Raw genomic sequence first — 20,418 nt, forward strand, 5'->3', positions numbered from 1 at the left:
ACCTCTCCTTTTCCTAATCTGCCGCCATTCAGATAATATTCTGGCTTCGTGTTTTTCCCACCAAAGTGGATAAACTCACATTTATCCACATTATACTGAATCTGCCATGCATTTGCCCACTCTCCAAACCTGTCCAAGTCACCCTGCAGCCTCTTAGCAGCTTCCTCACAGCCACCCAGTTTAGTGTCATCTGCAAATTTGGAGATATTACACTCAATTCCTTCATCCAAATCATGAATGTATATTGTGAAGAGCTGGGGTCCCAGCACAGAGTCCTGCAGTACTCCACTAGTTACTGCCTCCCATTCCGAAAAGGACCCGTTTATCCCGACTCTCTGCTTCCTGCCTGCCAACCAATTCTCTATCCACGTCAGTACATTACCCCCAATACCATGTGCCTTGATCTTGTGCACCAATCTCTTAGTGGTATCTTGTCAAAGGCCTTTTGAAAGTCCAAATACACCATACCCACTGGTTCTCCCTTGTCCACTCTACTAGTTACATCCTCAAAAAATTCCAGAAGATCGGTCAAGAATGATTTCCCTTTCATAAATCCATGCTGACTTGGACGAATCTTGTCACCGCTTTCCAAATGCGCTGCTATTTCATCCTTAATAATAGATTCCAACATTTTCCCCACTACTGATGTCAGGCTAACCGGTCTATAATTACCCATTTTCTCTCTCCCTCCTTTCTTAAAAAATGGTGTTACATTCGCTACGCTCCAGTCCATAGGAATTTATCCAGCGTCGATAGACTGTTGGAAAATGATTACCAATGCATCCACTATTTCTAGGGCCACCTCCTTAAGTACTCTGGGATGCAGACAATCAGGCCCTGGGGATTTATCGGCCTTCAATCCCATCAATTTCCCCAACACAATTTCCCGCCTCATAAGGATATCCTTCAGATCCTCCTTCTCAGATCCTTCCCTCTCCTCAGGCACCATCCCCTCGAGTCAGTAGAGAGAGTGGGTCAGGGAGAGATTGCTGACTGGCCAGTGAGACTTCCCATTACTTCCCCTTCACCCTTGTTCATTCTGTAGCAGGCAGACACGTCTGCCCAGCAACAACACGCCCCTCGATGTATTTGCACTGGGATTGTGTGCAGGACACCAAGCAGTACCTGGGAGTGCTTGGTGCTTAACGATGGTTGTCCATCGTAGGGAGATGTTCTGACCCGTCACTAAACAGCCTTCAGGCTGATGGGGCATAAAACCTGGGAGTGCTTGGCCCCAGACTGGAGCTGAAAGTAAACCCCATTCCACTGCACTGATGATCCTCACTGTAAAGACCACAACCAGGGAGATAAAGCCGGAAAGTATCAAGGGAAGGCCATTGAGATAAGCTGGGCCATGAACAGGACCCTCTTCCCTCTGGTACTGGGCCCAAGCCATTGGCCCTCTGCTTTCCGATGATTAGCGAACCTGTCCAATTAGGTGTTTAAGAAAATGAAAGGATTTGATGGGGTAGATAGAGAGAAACTATTTCCTCTGGTGGGGAGGCTGGAACAAGGGGGCGTAACCTTAAAATTAGAGCTAGGGCGTTCAGGGCTGATGTCAGGAAGCATTTCTTCACACAAAGAGTATTGTCAATCTGGAACTCTCTCCTTCAAAAAGCTGCTGAGACTGAGGGTCAGTGGTAAAGGTCACAACTGAGATTGATCGATTTTTCTCAGTTGAGGGTATTAAGTGTCGCAGAACCAAGGTGGGCAGATGGAGTTAAGACACAGAGCAGCTCTGATCTGATCTAATTGAATGGCCTCCTCCTGTTCCTAATTCTTTCTGCTACTTCCCAGAGTCATCAATCATCACGCCCGGTGTCAGTCACGTTTACACGTCAACTTGGATTGAAGGGAAAAAATATAAACAGATTCACGACTAATTGTTAGATAGATGGACACAGTTATCACAATTCATGGGATCATTCTACTTCATTATATTCCAGCACAAAGTGTCTGTGACATAGTACATTGAGATAGGACAGAGGGATGAGTAGAGGCACTGAGCTAAGTTTACAGAGGACACACTAACAGCAAACACCCTCCCCCCCACCCCCTGGCAGTACACAGCAGAGGATCGGGGCGACGTGGGCTGTCCAGGCAGTGGGTAAGGCTGCTCACCACGGCCATGAACTCAGAAACCGTGCCCCACTGTGTTACACAGTGAGCAGTGTGAGTGGTTCAGAGTTATCGCCAGAGTTATTTCTACAGGGATTAAAGATGGGATAGAGTTTCTCGGTGAAAGTGTCAGTGAAAGTGTACAGGTGAGACATGTCTTCAGCATCGTAAAAGGACACCTGTCCTCCCTCATAGTCCAGGTAAATTCCCAGCTTCCGCGGTTTCACTTTCAGAGGGGAGATGACGTCTGGGATTTTCAATGCTCTACACTCAGGAACCAGGGCGATGACCCAGTATCCATTCTCAGGTGAACGTGTGATGCTTCCCTTCCTGTTGACAGACTCTCTGCAGACACCCACAACCCAGAAAGGCTTGTTTCCAAGACCCACCTCCCAGTAGTGTCTCCCTGATGTGAAACTCTGTGAGCTCAAAACATAGCAATTTTTAGCAAATCTTTCCGGCTGATCAGGAAGGTTTTGCTCCTTATTCCCGAACCTCACACGAGTCAGATCCTGCGACAAGATGAGTCTGTTGTTTGCCGTCTCTGGGTCCAGGGTGAGAGACGCTGGGACTGAAACAAAACATGAAAGGGAAGCTGTTACTGTAAGAAAACCAGGACTGAATCACGAGATGTGTACAGACAGTGATGGGCCATCACCACTTTCCTCAGCCCAGGATCTGTGCAGCCCCAGGGACAGGGTGTCTGTGGGATTTCTCACCTTTGAACCCTCACCGTTCCCTCAGCCCTATTTACACAGTGCAGATGTTCATCAATCTATTTAAGGTAAAGATCTCGCTCCAGGACAAGGCCTCATTGACCAGAAGTTGCAGGAACTTTTTTTAAAAAGAGGGAGAGAAAGCGGGTAATTATAGATTGGTTAGCCTGACATCAGTATTGGGGAAAATGTTGGAATCAATCATTAAGGATGAAATAGCAGCGCATTTGGAAAGCAGTGACAGGATCGGTCCAAGTCAGCATGGATTTATGAAAGGGAAATCATGCTTGACGAATTTTCTGGAATTTTTTGAGGATGTAACTAGTAAAGTGGACAAGGGAAAACCAGTGGATGTGGTGTATTTGGACTTTCAAAAGGCTTTTGACACAAGAGATTGGTGTGCAAAATCAAAGCACATGGTATTGCAGGTGATGTGCTGACGCGGATAGAGAACTGGTTGGCATACAGGAAGCAGAGAGTCGGGATAAATGGATCTATTTTAGAATGGCTGGCAGTGACTAGTGGAGTGCCACAGGGCTCAGTGTTGGGACCCCAGATCTTTACAATATACATTAACGATTTCGATGAAGGAATTAAGTGTAAAATCTCCAAGTTTGCAGATGACACTAAACTGGGTGGCGGTGTGAGCTGTGAGGAGGACACTAAGAGGCTGCTGGGTGAATTGGACAGGTTAGGTGAGTGGGCACATGCATGGCAGATGCAGTATAATGTGGATAAATGTGAGGTTATCCACTTTGGGGGCAAAGAAATGAAGGCAGAATATTATCTGAATGGCAGCAGATTAGGAAAAGGGGAGGTGCAACGAGACCTGGGGGTCATGGTTCATCAGTCATTGAAAGTTGGCATGCAGGTGCAGAAAGCTGTGAAGAAAGCAAATGGTATGTTGGCCTTCATAGCTAGGGGATTTGAGTGTAGGAGCAGGGAGGTCTTACTGCGGTTGTACAGGGCCTTGGTGAGGCCTCACCTGGAATATTGTGTTCAGTTTTGGTCTCCTAATCTGAGGAAGGACGTTCTTGCTATTGATGGAGTGCAGCGATGGTTCACCAGACTGATTCCAGGGATGGCTGAACTGACATATGAGGAGAGATTGGATCAACTGGGCCTTTATTCACTGGAGTTTAGAAGGATGAAAGGGGATCTCATAGAAACGTATAAGATTCTGACGGGACTGGATAGCTTAGATGCGGGAAGAATGTTCCCGATGTTGGGGAAGTCTAGAACCAGGGAACATAATCTTAGGATAAGGGGTAGGCCATTTAGGACTGAGATGAGGAGAAACTTCTTCACTCAGAGAGTAGTTAACCTGTGGAATTCCCTGCCGCAGAGAGTTGTTGATGCCAGTTCATTGGATATATTCAAGAGGGAGTTAGATATGGCCCTTACAGCTAAAGAGATCAAGGGGTATGGAGAGAAAGCAGGAAAGGGGTACTGAGGGAATGATCAGCCATGATCTTATTGAATGGCGGTGCAGGCTCAAAGGGCCAAATGGCCTACTCCTGCACCTATTTCCTATGTTTCTAACTCTATCTCCCTCCCTGAGCCCAGCCTACTGTATTCTGGCACATTTGGGGTAGTGGGGACGATCTTTCTAATGTCTGAATGAGACTGAAGAGGCGGCAGTTCTGGTTCCATCTACACAGCAGCCAATGGTGAGCCTGGAAACATGGTCATTTATTGTGTGTGTGGAACCACAGAGCTCAATATTCTCACCGGCATCTCCATTTATACATGAATGGAGTATAACCTGGGTTAAATTCAGCTCCAAATAGCAGAGAATTACTTGAGTTGGCTTAATAAAATGGCTGCTTATGTTACCGTGGGTCTGCAACTTCCTTTAGGGTTCTCCGGACTCCGACAGCAGGTGACCAGTGAAACCTTTTCTGAAGTGTCTCGTGAGAGGGGGAACTTTGACCTGTCATTTACAAGACAAATGATGGACCTGAGGCAGGGCCAAAGATGAAGTCTCCCTAAGCTGGGAGTTCCCATTCCCAGACCATGAAATGGGGCTTGACTGGGCAATATTGAAGCTTTGGAAAGGGTGCAGAGAAGGACCATTAGATCAATTCCCAGTTTGAAAATCTTGTTTATCAATGTACACATTAGGGAAGCTTAGATTTAGGGGTGAATTAATTGAGATTTAAAAGATGATGAAGGGAATAGATTGTGTTGAAGTAATCAGTTTGTTCCTATTAAATAGGTTAGGGAGGACCAGGGCCCACACCTATGAGTTGTGTAAGGCCAGGCCTAGGTTAGATGTCAGGAGGTAGTACTTTTCCCAGAGAAGAGTGAACCTCTGGAACGTGCTGCCCACTTGTGTGGTGGCCACCAATTTGCTGAATTCCTTCAAGTAACAGCTGGACCTGTTTCTGGCTGAGGGCGGAGATCACGTTTTATAAAAGGTGGGACTGAAGGGAATTCAAGGCCAAAGTGATCTCCTGGACTCGTTTAAATTGCCTACGTGGAGTCGGGAGAAATTTCACTGATTTCCCTCCCCACCAAATCCCTGGCATTTTATCATTTTTTTCCCCCGCCTCTCCCTGGAGATCACATGGTTTTGGGTGATGTGGGAATGTATATGTTGTGATGGAGGCAGTATCACAAGTATGTTAGACAAGCAGGATGAAGCAGAGGATCTTTTCTTGTCCATCATTGTTAGTATGTTGTTTTGATGTAGTAATGGCGGCTGGTACACCGAGTGAGGGGAAGCATCTCAGCCTCTGCAAGGGTCAACGTGGGCCCCACCGGGGGCCTGATAAACCAATCAGAAGAGGGCGGCGGTCAGGTGATGTGCCTCAGGAGCAGACCCCTCCATACATTGAATATCATTGAATACATGTTGTTTAACTTGGTAGGAGAAAGATACCCAATAATATACAGAGAAAGATACCTGGTGTCATCCAGTGTATCAAACGTCATTAGTCACATGGATAACAGTAGGGAGAAGGTGATATACAGAGAAAGATACCTGGTGTCATCCAGTGTATCAAATGTCATTAGTCACATGGATAATAGTAGGGAGAAGGTGATATGCAGAGAAAGATACCTGGTGACATCCAGTGTATCAAACATCATTTGTCACATGGATAATAGTAGGGAGAAGGTGATATACAGAGAAAGATACCTGGTGTCATCCAGTGTATCAAACATCATTAGTCACATGGATAATAGTAGGGAGAAGGTGATATACAGAGAAAGATACCTGGTGAAATCACGGCTCTCATTTCCCTCCACACATTGACGTATGTGAAAGGCCCACCAACTATATCCACAGGTAGCTCAGCGGAGACATCTCCGGGATTGTGAACCTCGATCTCACACCTGTAAAAACGGGGCTGGGAATCAGTCCGTGTTAGAGAGACAGCAGCGAACAGATCACAGAACAGCTTTTTAAATCTGCTTACCTGTTCAAAAGGGCTTGAATGTCCTGAGGGGAAAGGAACACAATAAACGTTACTGAATCAGATTAAAGAGCTGCTGCTGCAAATCTCTCAGGGAAATGATAAAGAGGGACAGAATCTGGATACCAAGGTGTCAGTCAGAAAAGGACCTGGCTACTTTAACAAACTGTTAGACCTACTTCTAACTGTTCCAGGACAACTATTGAGGAATTAATTCCTTTCTTGTTAAGACAAAAAGGTACCAATGGATTCAAGTGCCAGTCCAAAACTTCAGTCCAAAATCTAGACCATCACAGGTGCCATCTTTCAGTTGAGACTTTCAACAGATGCCCCATCTGCCCTCTCAGGTAAACATTAAAACTCCAACAGCCCTATTGGAAGAAGAGAAGGGGAGTTCTATTGCTGTCATGGCCAATATTTATCCCTCAACACACACCACTAATATATTTGCTTCCTGGGTTCTTTGATATTAAGAACTAATTGGTTTATTAACAACTCTTCATTGATTTTTTGTTTTCTACAAAAATCAAGTGCCCCCTCATTCAAAGGGGGATGGTGAGACACTCCAAACATTTTCAAACAAGTGCCCATTTTTTTTGGACACTAAAAAACACAAATTTTTCAATTGCCCCCTGGCTAAAAAGGTAGGGGTGGGGACACTAAAAACAGCAATTAAACAAATTAAACTTTAAACAATAATAATCAAATTCAAATTTGGTTGCCGGGGATGATGATGCACTCCAGTCCCTCCGGCGCCCACCTCTCGCGGAAGGCCGCGAGCGTACCGGTGAACACCGCGTGTTCCCTCTCCAGGGACACCTTAGCTCGAATGTACCCACGGAAGAGAGGCAGGCAGTCGGGCTGAAAGACCCCCTCGTTCTGTTAATGCCCAGCTTGGCCAGGGCAACAGTTCGACAAACCTGTGAGCTTACTCACAGACCCATACATTATAACACCCAAGGCAGATTATCTGGTAATTTATTTGATTGCAATCTGTGGGAGCTTGCTGTGCGTAAATTGGCTGCTGTGCTTTCCTATATCACAACAGTGGCTACACCAAAAGTACTTCATTGCCTGTAAAGCGCTTTGGGACGAAAGCTGCAACATGAATAAAGGAAGAATTACAACTTCAACAAATCATTAGATTTATTTCCAACTGTTCCTGTGTAACTTTTGAAGATTGAATTCTATACGCAATAATACAATGGATCCCAGAGCTGGATAATGGAAGAGCATGAGGTTAAAAAACATGCAACCCCAGCCCAAGACTTTGTTTTCTTTAACATTGATATGGAACACAAAGACAGACGGTTTAACCGTATAGTTTCCATTTTGATCCCCAGTGTCAGCATCAAGCAGTCCCAGGATCAGGAACAGCACAGCCAACAGTCAGCAAAGTTTTACGTACTCTGCCTCAACACTGCACCTTAACCCCATCCTCAGAAAAGTCCAGTCACCAATCAGTGCCACTGTTGCACTATGTTTCGGAACTGCCCTGAGATTGCCTCACATCAGTTCCCATTGGAGGCTTACTGACAGCAGAAAGAGCTAAACCAAAGCCCAGAGGTGAAAGGTCAGTATGTTAACCCATTGCCCCCAGTCCCCTGAATGTTGCAGTGTTTCCACTGACCTGCTCTCACTGAGGGGGCTGGTTTGCTCCCATTGACCCTGTAGATCAATCCCACTGACACTTATTTCACTGTCCGTTTAGATTCCCTGTACAAGGAGGAGGGACATTTTGTACCTTGAGGAGCTTTGGGGCTTCTTGTATCTCCAGCCTTGCCTTTAGATCTCTTATCGCTCCTTCAAGAGAAGACATTTCATCGAAGGTGCTCTTTAAATTGTTCTCCATTTCCTTCAATATTTGATCTGCTTTTATCTCCAGCTCTGCTTTCATCAGCTCTTCCTTCTCAGACAGGAACTTGTGCACCTTTCCAAACTCAGTCTTGATTTCACTTCTCACACCATCAACCTGGGCCTGAAACAGATTGAATACAGAACGAGACAAACAGTATTCATAATCCCTGTGTCCCTGGGCTCCGTGTGTCTTCTACAGAGTATAAGTCTTGTACCATCACACATGGAAATAGGGTTTGTCATATTCTTTGTCACTCTGTAAGTCGCACTGTCTGTCAACCTGCTTTCATTGCCTCACTATATTAATAAGGAAACAGCAATTCCCAATAAGCACTGTCAACAGAGCAATTTAATTAAATAGCCGTTAGATGTGAGTGAGTTACAGGCTGGAATCTAATCGAGGGGTTCAGGTGATATATATATATAGAATAATGGATACCCGGAAGTGAGTTACAGGCTTGAATCTAATCGAGGGGTTCAGGTGATATATATATATAGAATAATGGGTACCTGGGAGTGAGTTACAGGCTGGGATCTAATCGAGGGATTCAGATGGTTAATATCGAGAATAATTCACACCTGTGAGTGAGTTACAGGCTGGAATTTAATCGAGCGATTCACATGGTTTATATATAGAATAATGGATAGCAGGAAGTGAGGTACAGATCCAAATCTAATTGAGGGAATTCGATAGTTTATATATAGATTAATGAAAACCTGAGAGTGAGCTACAGGCTGGAATCAGATCAAGAGGTCCAGATGGTTTATATATAGAATAATGGATACCCAGGAGTGAGTTACAGACTGGGATCTAATCGAGGGGTTCAGGTGGTTTATATATAGAATAATAGATACGCGGGAGTGAGTTACAGACTGGAATCTAATCGAGGGGTTCAGGTGGTTTATATATAGAATAATGGATACATAGGAGTGAGTTACAGACTGGAATCTAATCGAGGGATCCAGGTGGTTAATATCGAGAATAATTCATACCTGTGAGTGAGTTACAGGCTGGAATTTAATCAAGCGATTCACATGGTTTATATATAGAATAATGGATAGCTGGAAGTGAGGTACAGATCCAAATCTAATTGAGGAAATTTGATAGTTTATATATAGATTAATGAAAACCCGAAAGTGAGCTACAGGCTGGAATCTAATCGAGAGGTTCAGGTGGTTTATATATAGAATAATGGATATCTGGGAGGGAGTTACAGGCTGGAATCTAATCGAGGGGTTCAGGTGGTTTATATATAGAATAATGGATATCTGGGAGTGAGTTACAGGCTGGAATCTAATCGAGGGGTTCAGGTGGTTTATATATAGAATAATGGATACCTGGGAGTGAGTTACAGACTGGAATCTAATCGAGGGGTTCAGGTGGTTTATATATAGAATAATGGATACCTGGGAGTGAGTTACAGGCTGGAATCTAATCGAGAGGTTCAGGTGGTTTATATATAGAATAATGGATATCTGGGAGGGAGTTACAGGCTGGAATCTAATCGAGGGGTTCAGGTGGTTTATGTATAGAATAATGGATACCTGGGAGTGAGTTACAGACTGGAATCTAATCGAGGGGTTCAGGTGGTTTATATATAGAATAATGGATACCTGGGAGTGAGCGGTTTTTGTGAACCTATGGATTTTCAGGAGTGAGTTACCAAGCAGAATCTAATTTCGGATATTTAACAACGAATGCATAAAACTGATTAAAATGATTGAAACTGAAGAGTTTGTAATTTTCATGGGAACATAAAGTAAGTTTGTTTCCCTGAATATTTGAAGAGATGAAATGAGGTATGGAGGTTGGTCTCACTGACTCTGCAGTTTTGGGGCCGACGAGTTAGGGGCCAGCCGAATTGTCAGAGATGTAGAAGAATAGAAGATATTCAGTTGGGAAAGGGGATCGATGTCACACTTACACTTTGTTATTTAGAAAGTGATCAACTAGCAGTCAGCATGAAGGATCTGATGAAAGTCAAACACTCTTCCTACTCGTTTAAACAAATTACCTGTGTACAGACGGTCCCTCAGGCTGAAGTTCAGATTGCAGCTGGCAGTGTGCTGGACAGAAACCTCTTAATTCAGTAAAACTCTCTCTCACTGTGTTAAATGCTCATTCAGTTAGTTTCGAACACAAACCCCAAAGGACACCTCACCTACCTTTATCTGCAAGATCCCATCCTCCCCTTCTCTTTTACTTTGAACAGCGAGATCCATTAGTTTTTGCAGAAATTCCAATGATTTTTCCAATTTTTCCTGGGAGACAAAAACGCATGTGGCTTGAAAAAAGGAAACATAGAAACATAGAAAATAGGTGCAGGAGTAGGACATTTGGTCCTTCGAGCCTGCACCACTATTCAATAAGATCATGGCTGATCATTCACCTCAGTACCCTATTCCCTGTGTCCCTGACATGAGACGCAATGTTAGAACAGGGAGTGGGAAATAGTCCCTATGTCCCTGACAGTGATACACAATATTAGAACAGGAGATCGAAGAACGAATAGATCGCAAGCGCAAAGCATTTCTGAGCCTCAAGCAACAACCCAACTCGGGAGCTGAAAAACAACATTACAGACGGCTCAAGGCTCAGGTCCAACAAAAAACCCGGGACCTAAAGAAGAAGTGGTGGATGGAGAAAGCACAGGAGATACAACAACTGTCTGACAGCAATGATATGCAAAGATTCTTCACTGCAGTCAAGGCCACCTGTTGTCCAAACTCCCAAGGCCCCACTCCACTCCTGGCCAAGAACGGGGAAGCACTCAAGGACACCGAAGCTGTCAGGGCCCGATGGAAGGAGCACTTTGAAGATCTCCTCAATCGAGACTCTGCCTTTGATTCAAGTGTTCTCGACTCCATCCCACAGCATGCGACCCGCCACCAACTCAGTGAAACTCCAACATTGCATGAGGTAGGCAAAGCCATAAAACAGCTGAAGAATAACAAAGGTGTGGATGGAATCCCTGCTGAGGCGCTAACGTACGGTGGAGAAGTGCTGTTAGCGCAAATACATGACCTCATCTCTCTCATCTGGAGGGAGGAGAACATGCCGTGAGATCTCAGAGATGCAGTGATTGTGACCATTTATAAAAAGGGGGACAAGTCCGACTGCGGCAACTACAGGGAAATCTCCCTGTTATCAGCCACTGGGAAAGTTGTCACTAGAGTTCTCCTCAATCGACTTCTCCCTGTGGCCGAGGAGCTCCTCCCGGAATCACAATGCGGGTTTCGTCCCCTACGGGGCACAACAGACATGATCTTTGCAGCGCGACAGCTGCAGGAAAAATGCAGGGAGCAGCGCCAATCCTTATACATGGCCTTTCTTGATCTTACCAAGGCCTTTGACACTGTCAACCATGAGGATCTATGGAGCGTCCTCCTCCGTTTCGGATGCCCCCAAAAGTTTGTCAACATCCTTCGCCTGCTTCACGACGACATGCAGGCCGTGATCCTTACCAACGGATTCATTACAGACCCAATTCACATCCGGACCGGGGTCAAACAGAGCTGCATCATCGCTCCAACCCTCTTCTCAATCTTCCTCGCCACCATGCTCCACCTCACAATCAACAAGCTCCCCGCTGGAGTGGAACTAAACTACAGAACCAGTGGGAACCAGGCCTGATCCAAGATCACCCCAACCTCCGTCGTTGAGCTGCAGTATGCGGACGATGTCTGCGTCTGCACATTCAGAGGCTGAACTCCAGGATACAGTCAATGTATTCACTGAGACATATGAAAGCATGGGCCTTACGCTTAAAATCCGTAAGACAAAGGTCCTCCACCAGCCTGTCCCCGCTGCACAGCACTGCCCTCCAATCATCAAGTTTCATGGCGCGGCACTGGACAACGTGGACCATTTCCCAAATCTCGGGAGCCTCTTATCAACAAAGGCAGACATTGATGCGGAGATTCAACATCGCCTCCAGTGTGCCAGTGCAGCCTTCAGCCGTCTGAGGAAAAGACCAGGCCCTCAAGTCTACCACCAAGCTCATGGCCTACAGGACTGTAGTAATACCGCCCTTCTGTATGGATCTGAGGCATGGACGATTTACAGAAGGCACCTCAAGTTGCTGGAGATATATCACCAACGATGTCTCTGCAAGATCCTGCAAATCCCCTGGGAGGACAGGCACACCAACATCAGTGTCCTCGACCAGGCTAACATCCCCAGTATTGAAGCACTGACCACACTCGACCAGCTTCGCTGGGCAGGCCACATAGCTCGCATGCCAGATATGAGACTCTTGAAGCAAATGCTTTATGCGGAGCTCCTTCGTGGTAAACGAGCCAAAGGAGGACAGCGGAAACGTTATAAGGACACCTTCAAGGCCTCCCTGGTAAAATGCGACATCACCACTGACACCTGGGAGACCCTGGCTGAAGACTGCCCGAGGTGGAGAAAGTCCATCCGGGAGGGCATAGAGCTCTTCGAGTCTCAACGCAAAGAGCGTGAAGAGGCCAAGCGCAGGCAGCGGAAGGAGCGCACGGCAAACCAGCCCCACCCCCCATTCCCTCGACGAATGTCTGTCCCACCTGGAACAGGGTCTATGGCTCTCGTATCGGACTGTTCAGCCATCAAAGAACTCACTTTGGGAGTGGAAGCAAGTCTTCCTCGATTCCGAGGGACTGCCTATGATGATGATTGAACAAGGAGTGGGAAATATTCCGTGTTCCTGACAGTGAGACACAATGTTAGAACAGGGCAGGGAGAAACTGACAGATTGTGAATTATTAACTAACAAGGGAGCTCGGGCAGTGAAATGTTGCCAGTTTGTGAGCTGGCACACACTCAGATTATTGGCACAAAGAGCGAATGAAGGACACGGGCTCCTAAGGTCCAACTGTTCTCCGGTAACTAAACGTTCACATATAAACCTACAATACGGTCCGTGGATAATTATAATTGTGATTTACATGTTGGTCATTTATGCTGAATTTACGGTGAAGCAGCTTCCTGTTCTATGTTCATCAAATAAATTGTGACCAATATCAGTAGCTGAGTGCCAGGTGTGTTTAAAGGTGATACAGGTACAGATTGTATTTCAAATTAAATCAGTGACCCAGTACCTGGTATATCTGGGTGGCCTGCTTTATAGGGATCACATTGTGAGTTTGGTGCTCTGAGCTCCAGCAATCCACACAGATCGCTTCCTGCTCCTCTTCACAGAACAGTTTCAGCTTCTCCCCGTGTTCCTCGCAGTAAAACTCCCCCTCCCGCTCTGTCGCCTTCACCTTCAGCAGTCTGAGCTGTTCCACGATGTTGCCCAGGGTCCGAGCGGGCCTGGTGTCTCTCTGGGTGAAGAGCTGCCGACACTGGGGGCAGGAGACATCTCCCGGGACCTTCTCCCAAGTCCCAGAGATGCAGGATCGGCAGAAGTGATGGCCACAGTCCAGGGACACCGGCTCGGTGAAGATCTCCAGGCAGATGGGACAGGTTAGTTCATGTGTTAGACCTGCAGCCGCCATCTCGGTGTTCCCAGTCTCTCTCCTTCCCTGTCCAGTACTTTCACTTTCAACTCTTGGTCGGTGCTGCACTTCCTGGCTTTGACTTCACGTAACCAGGGACCGACTCAGTGTTCTGCATTTTGTAATTACATCAAAATGACACCGTTTATTGTATGTGGTCACTTAGCAGATTTGTAAAGCCCAGTTTCTAACATTCATTCTTTTTCCAATACCAACCTTATCATTAAACACCCCTCCCTCCCTCGTCCTCTCCACCCTCACCTCCAACAAAACGTGGGAGGAGCTCATGGAGTGTGTCACTAAGATTGAGACCATCCGTTCTCCTGCCTCTGACACATCCCTCCCTCCCCTGTGCGCCCCCCCGGGTCAAACTTCCCCCCCCTGCCCTAACACTGAACTCACATCTTTCTCTAGTTTATCGCCTATCGCCCCTCGTGCCCTCTCTGAGCTCATCTTGTCGATGTGACTCACCTCACTCTATCTTGACTCGATCAAATCGCTATCACCTTCTCTCCCCTCAAAAACTCACCCTTCACTCCTCTCTCCTTGCAAATTACCGCCCGGTCTCCAACCGCCCCCACCATCCCTCCCGTGAAAGTGTTGCTGCCTCCCCAATGGGTGGCCACCCGTGGGAACCTCTGCAATCAGGTTTCTGCCCCTGCTACAGCACTGAATACTCAGAGAACTCTTTGGGGCCAAATTCCCCTGTTGTGCGCCTCCCGATAGCAGCTCTGGTTTGGCCCGGGGGGCGGGTAGGGGATGAGGGAGAGGGGCACTACCGTCTCCCGGGAATTGCGTGGGAGTTAGCGGAGGCACGAATGTAGCAGTGACACACCCCACTGGTCGCGCCCCGAGTCGCTGTACCTCCGGCAGTGACATCATCGCCGTGCGCGGTGACCCCTGTCCGCCCTCATGGCAGTTACTTTCCGCCCCGCCCTGGAAATTGGACAGCGCCCCGTGAGGCTGCCGCAGGCTGGGACAACAACGGTTCAATCACATCCTTAAATTACTGCTCACCTCCTGCTCAATAGGCTTGTTGGTGTTCTGTTAGTTTGAACAAAGGGCGACCCTGATTCTGCGATTGTCTCCCCCTCCGCAGTGCACAACAGCCTTGGAAGGCACATTACCAAGGCATGTCATTCCTTCCTGGTGAAACAGCAATTTACTTGTACTTCTTTCAGTATAGTATACTATATTCGCTGCTCACGCTGTGGTCTCCTCTACATTGGGGAGACCAAATGCAGATTGGGTGACCGCTTTGCTGCACACCTACGTTCAGTCCATAAGCGTCACCCCGAGCTTCCGGTTGCCTGTCACTTTAATTCTCCGCTCCCACTCCCACTCTGACCTCTCCGTCCTCGGCCTCCTACATGGTTCCAAAGAAACACAACGCAAGCTCGAGGAACAGCACCTCATCTTTCGTTTAGGCACTTTACAGCCTCCTGGACTCAACATCGAGTTCCACAATTCCAGACACAACCTCTGCCCACATTTTTTTCCCTTCTCTCTTTTTTTAAACAAAGCCCTCCCTTTTATTTCCCCTTCCCATGGCAGCTGGTGATGATTCCCCCATTCACACCCCGTCTATTCTCATCTTTTGTTTCTTAACTTGTGCCATTGCCATCTCATTTTTACCCATCATCCCTTTTGTCTCTCTAATCTCTCCTGCCTCCCACCCTATCACAGCCCTTCCCTTTTGTTCTTTCCTCCCCTCCCCCTTTCCCTGCCCCTGCATTTCCTTAAGAACCTGTTACATCGCGAACTATTCCAGTTCTGATGAAGGGTCACAGACCCGAAACGTTAACTCTGTTTCTCTCTCCACAGATGCTGCCTGATCTGCTGAGATTTCCAGCATTTTCTGTTTTATTACCAAGACAGTAATGCCCTTTAAAGGGACACTACCTTTTGAGCAAAAAGGGGGTGAAATTCGACTATGGCGGCAGCGCTCTATGGGCGGGAGTGAATGGGCTGCTTGTTGAACACCCCGTGCAATTATCCTTTCCATGGACTTACACCGGGCGCGACTGTGAGCACAAATGATGTCATCAAGCCCCGACTTTAAGATGCTGCTTAAACCTTCCCTCTGTGACCAAGTTTTTGGTCACCTGTGACAAGGGCCTTACACCCCTTCTGAAATCTAGGCTGGCTAGAGTGCAGTGCTGAGCTGGGGGGCAAGGATCCTGTCTCTATTTGAACCCGTACCCGCTTCCCCTCCACCCCCGTTCCCATATGGTGGGGTGGGGGGAGGGGAGGATGGTGGTTTATAATTGTCTCTCACAACATCTGATGGATCGGGAGAATACCTGGCCTGTCAGATCGGCAACTGTGGACTGTCAAGTGTAAACCTTCCATTTCTTTCTCCCTCGTGTGTTTATCTCGCTTTGCCTTAAAGGCATCTGTGTTATTCGCCTCACCAACTCCCTGTGGTAGTGAGTTCCACATTCTCACCACTCCCTGGGTGAAGAAGCTTCTCCTGAGTTCCTTATTGGATTTTTAGTGACTATTTTATATTTCTGGCCTCACTAAATCAGCCTGCAGTTTAAAGCCAGCCGACAGCGCTTCGAGCGGTCGTACTCTGATCCCGCCATCAGATGGCGGCACTGCTCCATGTAAATCCCTTCCTGCCAACACCGGGAAACAGCACACAGGCTTGGACATGAGAATTACTGGGCTCAGGGGCCCTGAGAGTCAAGGGATATGGGCATCGGGCGGGAAGGTGCAGATAACATAGAAGATCAGCCATGATCTTATTGAATGGCGGAGCAGGCTCGAGGGGCCGAATGTCCCTATTTCTTATGTTCTTACACTGTCTTATCAAACACTCCCAGGTCAGGTACAGCACGGTTTAGATACAGAATAAAGCTCCCTCTACACTGTTCCATCAAACACTCCCAGGGCAGATACAGCACGGGTTAGATACAGAGTAAAGCTCCCTCTTGGATCTGGCCTGGAGATGGCGAAAGTTGAACAGGATTCCACTGATTCTGTAGTTTAGTTCCAATCCAGCGGGGAGCTTGTCAACTGTGAGGTGGAGCATGGCAGCGAGGAAGATTGAGAAGAGGGTTGGGGCGATGACGTAACCCTGCTTGACCCTGGTTTGGACATGGACTGGGTCTGTGATAGATCCGTTAGTAAGGATCACAGCCCGCATGTCGTCGTTGAGCAGGCAGAGGATGGTGACGAACATTTGGGGGCATCTGAAACGGAGGTGGACTCTCCATAGACCCTCGTGGTTAAGAGTGTCAAAGGCCTTTGTAAGGTCGAAGAAAGCCATATATAAGGGCTGGCGTTATTCCCTACATTTTTCCTGCAGCTGTCGGGCTGCAAAAATCCTGTCCGTTGTGTCCCATAGGGGACGAAATCCGCATTGTGACTCCAGGAGGAACTCCTCGGCCATGGGAAGAAGACCCCTGTATGGGGAAAAAGATGGAGGCAGCAAAGGGTGCACACTCCTGATGCCTGTCCACTGACCCCAGGCAGAAGGACATGTGTGTGTCGACATCATGATCAAGCAATAACCCCACTTATGGTCGAAGAGCTTGGCCACACTTGGCAAGGACTCACACGTGCAGAATGGACATTTGGGTAAGGCAGTCCATATAACCGTAGGGCAGCGTGAGTCAGTGCCTTCAGGAGGGGAGAATGGAAAAGGAGCCTTTGTAACCAAGAGGGACCAGTGTGTGATGCCCTGCTCTGGAGCTGGTCCTAACCTCTGTGACTGCGATGTGCAGGTCAGTGCTACGATGCCCACTGTTACCATCCTTTCTTTCCCACGGTCTGACTGAGGGCCAGTGTCGCCAAACGCTGCGGGCATTGACCAGGCATCATTGCAGAAGTTTCTAGAAGTAAGAAGGGCATGGTCGCAGCTTCTCTGTCTTTCAAAGCTCTTTCTCTGGTTTGGGGGAACTGCCCAGCTCAGTGGTGTGGAAGGTAACTAAGATTGTGTAATGTAACACCATCAGCAGGTGTGAACGCATTTGGGTTTCTCATCCCTGGTCCGTGTTCATTGTTGTTTAAGGGTCTGTTCCCCCCCCCCCCCTCCCGCCACTGGAGTCTAACCCCCCCCCCTCCCCACTGGAGTCTAACCCCCCACCCCCACCCCGCTGGGCTCTGTGACCAACACCAGGACACAGCTCCACAGTCCCTGACCTCCCGCGGGGTACGTGACCCAATCCGGCCCTCCTTCAGCCCCAAGCTAACAGGGTGAGGGTTTCTGGGTCATTGGACCTGCCCGAGCATGATTCTACCGCTCCTGAGCTGTATGGGGAGCTAGCAGCATCATAGGCCGAGGCCGGGTGACTAAGGTGGCGACAAGCAGCAGCTGCACAGACTCAATGGGCAAAATGGCCTGTTTCTGTGCTGCAACGCTGAGGTTATGGTCTACAGGTGCCCACTTCCTACCATAACTCCTTCCTACGATGCACACATTACAGAGGGCATACGGCACAGAAACAGGCCATTCGGCCCAACCAGTCCATGCCCGCTTCCTGATACCCACCTTCTACAATGCCCATTTATACCCACTTTCTATGATGTCCACTTAATATGGGCTCAATTTTCCGGGTCATTTGTGCTGTTTTTTCTGCTGTAATTATTTACTTCAAACTTCCCCCCCTCTGATCTGCCGGCGTAACTGCTTTAGTTGCGATTTTTCCAGGTTAGGTTTTTTTGACGTCATGTCTGCGCCAGTTCGCAGCATTTTTCACAGTTTGCCCCCAAATTTTTTATCCTAGTTCGGCGTATCTGGCCACTCCCAAAAAACCTTCTGGTGAGTTAACAGAAAGCAGAACACAGTGAAAAATCGGCACTGAAAGACACCATTGTTTTTCATCAACGTTTTTGGAGGCAGTCTCTAACATTTGAAATATCCGTAATAAAGTTCAACTTTTTTTTTAACCTTTCAATGGGGCACATGGAAGTTTCTTGGATTTCTGCAGTTTTCTTTTTGTTTACCCACACGGCACCAACAAACGTCTTCAAGCAGGGCTGGAGGAAGGTCATAGCATCGGCCGCCAGAATCGGCCCCGCGCCCAGACACAGGGGCTCGTGGCTCGGCTGGAAAACAAGCCCTGGAGGAAGAGAGGTGGCAATCGGACGGCTTCTGCAGTAGGCACAAGAGTTTGGGGAAGGGGCTGGTGGAGAAGTCATAGGACTGCAATGATTTTGGGGAGCAGGGGGGGGGGGGGCGAGAAGAGGAGAAGTCACAGGATTGCAATGAATTGTGGGGGGGGGGGGAGGAGGAGAAGTTACAAGACCTGGGTGTGGCCCATCCATACAGACCTTGGGGAGACAGAACAAAGAACCTGTCCTGCCTGCTGTGTTAATAATGGAACAAGTAATGCAAATGATTCAGATTTAATGTAAAATATATTTTATTCAAAAGTTTAACAAACAGTTCTTTGAACTTAACTTTAATAAAATTATTCTTGCATCAAACTTTAAAATGTTCAGTTACGATCACTTACAAACTTTAAGATCACTTACAAACTCTAAGATCACTTAAAAAGTTTAAGATTACTTACTAACTTTTAAACTTGTAAATTTACATAACTTACAAAAATCTTTTAATTTGAGAACAACAGTTACAACAACAACAACAGCAGCAGCAGCAAAGAAAGGCTGCACCCATCTCTCCTCCACCTTATTCTAAGACCGCCCGCCGTGCTTGTTCTTGGTAATTCCACCGCCCCTGCCCGCAGGCATTGGCGCAGTGTTTCTGGAGTTGATACCAAGCTTATTCTTTCTAACATCTCTGGTAGTGCGCGTCTGTTCGGGGGGGCAGGGGCAGCAGGCGGTAATGTTGAGGGCCCAACTTGGGGCTCTTCAGAGGCTGGCGTGGGGATTGGAGTGGGAGTGACAGTTGATTCTATCAATGGGTGCATGGCCTGGGCGTGTTCCCTTATTGCAGCAGCTATCTCCAACATGCCGTCCCTCCTGCGCCCTGACAGTGTCTCAACACCCTGCAACATTCCTTCCCTCATGTTCAGTGATAGTGTTTGCACCATCTCTAACATTCTCTCCCTCATGTTGAGCAAAATTGTCTCAACTATCTGTGACATTCCTTCCCTCATGTTCAGTGATAGTGTTTGCACCATCTCTAACATTCCCTCCCTGGTGTTCACGATCAGCGCATCAGCTACCTGTGACATTCCCTCGCTGATGGTCCTGGACATCGTTCCCATTTCTCTTGAGATTGCTGTTACTTCTCCTGACAATCCCGCTACCTCATCACCCACCCCACTGATGGTGTCCCGGAATGATCGCGTAAGGTCAATGCTCTCCGCATTCATTGCCGTCATCTGAACCACATCTGTTAGATCCTGCACCTCAGGAGAGCGCGCTCGTGCTCTCCTTCCCCTCCTCCCCACAGCTGTGGCTCGCACTCCACTACTGGGACTGGCAGCCTCGGAAGGTGAGGTCCTGGGTGTGCCTCGCTGCACCCCATCGCTGGGACCCAGAGCCTCGGAAGGTGGGGTCCTGGGTGTGCCTCACTGCACTCCACAACTGGGACCCACAGCCTCAGACATTAGGAAACCAGAGTATGTCCAAACCACTAGTCACGGAAGGGGCTGGCACCTCTATATGTAGCACCTGCACCTCCTCCAAAGTCAGTAAAACAGTAGGGGCTTCACCCATCTCCATCCCCTCACCCTCACCCTCACCCTAACCCCCATGCTGTGGAGGGTGGGATTTGAAGATGTTCTCCTCTTCAGGCTCATCCTCGTCTGAATCTTCTTCTGCATCGTCAGGGTCGGCCTCAACTTCTGCAAAATACAACAGAACACAGAAAAACGGTTAGCAGCAGAGAAGGGGGCATGGTGGGTGGCATG

At 47.8% G+C, this 20,418-nt stretch overlaps 1 protein-coding gene across 1 annotated transcript in view; it reads right to left on the reverse strand.

The window, feature by feature from the left end:
- The window catches only part of LOC139230142 (uncharacterized), a 43,831-nt gene extending 30,118 nt beyond the window's left edge, over positions 1-13,713 (reverse strand). Inside the window, exons 1-6 of the mRNA XM_070861984.1 lie at positions 13,190-13,713; positions 10,277-10,372; positions 7,998-8,231; positions 6,257-6,279; positions 6,055-6,173; positions 2,161-2,689 (exon numbers count right to left, since the gene is read on the reverse strand). Coding sequence (XP_070718085.1) covers positions 2,161-2,689; positions 6,055-6,173; positions 6,257-6,279; positions 7,998-8,231; positions 10,277-10,372; positions 13,190-13,588 — 1,400 coding nt within the window. The 5' untranslated portion in view covers positions 13,589-13,713. The remainder of the gene's footprint in view (positions 1-2,160; positions 2,690-6,054; positions 6,174-6,256; positions 6,280-7,997; positions 8,232-10,276; positions 10,373-13,189) is intronic.
- Positions 13,714-20,418: the final 6,705 nt, after the last annotated feature.

Source organism: Pristiophorus japonicus, chromosome 19, assembly GCF_044704955.1.
Source record: "Pristiophorus japonicus isolate sPriJap1 chromosome 19, sPriJap1.hap1, whole genome shotgun sequence".
NCBI lineage: Eukaryota > Metazoa > Chordata > Chondrichthyes > Pristiophoridae > Pristiophorus > Pristiophorus japonicus.